Here is a 2,567-nt window from a genome sequence, read left to right on the forward strand (position 1 = left end):
TCACCCCTCTGGAAAGAGCGGCAGACCCCTCGCTCCTCCCTCTTTAGCCTCTCGGTCTCTTCATCCTCTTCTTCTTTCTTTTTATAGTTGGAAACATAATCAACTCCGATTATTCTGCCATAAAGCTGTGCACCGTTTAAGTTATGTACAGTGAGATTTGTACTCCTTTGATCCTCATAAGCAACAAAAGCGAACCCCTTTGACTTTCCTGTACCTTTATCTCTAACAAGATTGACATCAACAACCTCCCCATACTGGGAAAAAACGGAGATCACCTTCAGTGAGGTCAAAAGGCATGACGCCAACAAATACATAAGCTGAATCTTTGTATCTGGCATTCCAGGATGCTTCATAGGAGATTCCCAAAGATGCTTCTTTAGCACTAATATGCCGAATAAGCTTCACTAGCGTTAACGGATTCATTGAAGTATTCCAATTCCTCAAAACTCTAAGAAGTCGTTTAAGTGATACAAAGATTAGTTTATGTGTTGGAGATATTTGGTACAATCATTATTTTATTCATCCTCAAATAGCTTTCCTTTGAATGAAATAAATATCAAATTTTAAACAAATTTGGTTTCTTACTCCAACTTTGAATAATTATTTCCAACTCAATAGGCAGGAACCATGGGACCTAGACAACCGTGGCATGACTTGCATTGCAAGATTGAAGGACCTGCTGCATATGATGTACTCACGAACTTTGAGCAGCGGTGGAAAAAAGCCACAAAATGGTCAGAGTTTGGAAGACGTTTAAAAAAGATATCTCATTGGCATGACGATGCTTTGATTAAAATAGAAAGGATTTCTTGGATTATAAGTCCTACCTCTTCTGTTTCAAATGATGACCAATCTTTGTGGGTTACCAACGAAGATGATCCGGAAAACTGGCATGTTCAGGTTCATAGGAATTAACTTTTTTCTTCACGTAAAATATTGTTATTGACCAGGCTTAAGTAAGCTACAGCTAACATTGTTTTGTTTGAATGCTTACAGGTCTTTCGCTCTATTGATTCAGGGTCTTTGAAAGGATTTCCAAAAGATTGTTTGTTGGCTGAATCACAGGTGCATACTCTTGTAGCTTCTTGTTTTCTTGAAGTTCATACTGAATGTTGGAAATCACATGCCAGCTTTAGTTAACTTTGGTTTTGAACTTGTTTAAGTTTCTTAATGAAAGGTCCTTGATATTTGTCATTGCAGAACCTTGTATGTGCAAAAAATTTGGTGATCGATAAAAGCATCCAGATGGCATATATTCAAGCAATAAGACGGGCACAACATTTTATCTATATTGAAAATCAATATTTCCTTGGGTCATCATATGCTTGGCATTCATATAACGAAGCAGGTTATTATCATTACTAGGAATAATAGTTGTTCCTAAATACAAATTTAATGTCTCCGACTGATGCAGCTTTTTCTCATTTTATGTTTGGTTGGGTTAAAGAAGAGGCTTAGGTGGAAGGTGAATTAGGTGGATTGGAAGGGACACTTTCCTTGTTTAATCATGAACAAATAACTGGGTAAAGTAATATTGTAGGCCGCTGAACCCTTATATTTCAAAAGTTGTGATGGCCTTCAGTTTTGGAGAGAATTATTACGATACTGATGAAAAATAGTTAAATTTCCCTTATGGTTCAAATCCCCCTCTTCATCAAAAGATAGGTGATTGATCTTATTTGTTTACGCATTGGTGTATAGAGTTAGTTGGTACTTATGTTGGTGAGGTACCGGAGGATTAGTCGAGTCTTTTTCTTGTACTTCCTTTTACACTTAATATGGAGATAACCCTTTTTCTTTGAAGTGAATTATGTCAATCCACTGCTTTCCATTCCCTTCTAATCCCCTTTATTTAGCCAAACTAAGTGTTAAAAACATACTATAAGTTGAATTCATCATTGCATGCCTACTGCTTTTTCTTTTTGGCAAGTGGGGAGATGCATTAATTAAGAGAAGAGTTATTTTACAAACATTGCCTATCCAGGCGCAAAAACAAAGTTGCTTGAGTTAACAGCTACACTAGGTACAGATCTTGAGAAGGTTTTTCCTTTAAAATCATCCCAAAAAACTACTCCTACACTAGCTGGTGGAGTTACAAAAATGTAGAGTTTGTCAAAAAGGTCCTTTTCTGAGCCTTGCTTGGCTAGCATGTCCGCTACTCTATTCTGCTCTCTGAAGGTGTGCTGGACTAGAGGATTCTCCAAGCTCTCTAGTAAGGACCTGCAAGCATTTATAATAGAATCATAAAGAAGGTTACCATGCCTTAACATATTAATAACTTCCATTGAGTCAACACAAACCTCAAGAGGTTTGAGGTTTTGATGAAGAGCAAGGTTCAGGCCCTCCTTGAGGGCCATTAGCTCCATAAGGTTGTTGGTAGCAAGGGTGTAACTTCTGCTAAATCCCATAACCCAGTCACCTTATTACCCCCTTCCAGGATTTCCAAGGCATGAGCCATCCGTATTCAGCTTGAAAGAGTTTTGGTGAGGGGGGAGCCAACTGATCAGATCTGTCTTAGGGATGGTAGTTGACATTCCCTAAAGAGTGGTATTTAATAGACTCGGCAT

At 38.1% G+C, this 2,567-nt stretch overlaps 1 protein-coding gene and 1 pseudogene across 1 annotated transcript; one reads left to right on the top strand and one right to left on the bottom strand.

The window, feature by feature from the left end:
* Positions 1–5: 5 nt before the first annotated feature.
* LOC124890663 lies at positions 6–507 on the bottom strand (annotated as a pseudogene).
* LOC124890664 (phospholipase D delta-like) lies at positions 103–2,561 on the top strand. The gene is made up of 3 exons (XM_047402451.1): positions 103–900; positions 997–1,065; positions 1,201–2,561. Exons 1-3 carry the CDS (start codon positions 628–630, stop codon positions 1,363–1,365), a joined length of 507 nt encoding a protein of 168 aa, XP_047258407.1. The 5' UTR covers positions 103–627; the 3' UTR covers positions 1,366–2,561.
* Positions 2,562–2,567: the final 6 nt, after the last annotated feature.

The sequence above is a fragment of the Capsicum annuum genome, unplaced genomic scaffold, assembly GCF_002878395.1.
Source record: "Capsicum annuum cultivar UCD-10X-F1 unplaced genomic scaffold, UCD10Xv1.1 ctg21791, whole genome shotgun sequence".
In the NCBI taxonomy this organism is placed as follows: Eukaryota; Viridiplantae; Streptophyta; class Magnoliopsida; order Solanales; family Solanaceae; genus Capsicum; species Capsicum annuum.

What these genes read in the sequence shown, in the direction of transcription:
- LOC124890664 (XM_047402451.1), top strand. Translation starts at nt 628, where the DNA reads ATGGGACCTAGACAACCGTGGCATGACTTGCATTGCAAGATTGAAGGA. An exon ending in CGGAAAACTGGCATGTTCAG is followed by an intron (nt 901 to 996) that starts GTTCATAGGAAT and finishes GAATGCTTACAG; the next exon opens with GTCTTTCGCTCTATTGATTC. An exon ending in GTTTGTTGGCTGAATCACAG is followed by an intron (nt 1,066 to 1,200) that starts GTGCATACTCTT and finishes TTGTCATTGCAG; the next exon opens with AACCTTGTATGTGCAAAAAA.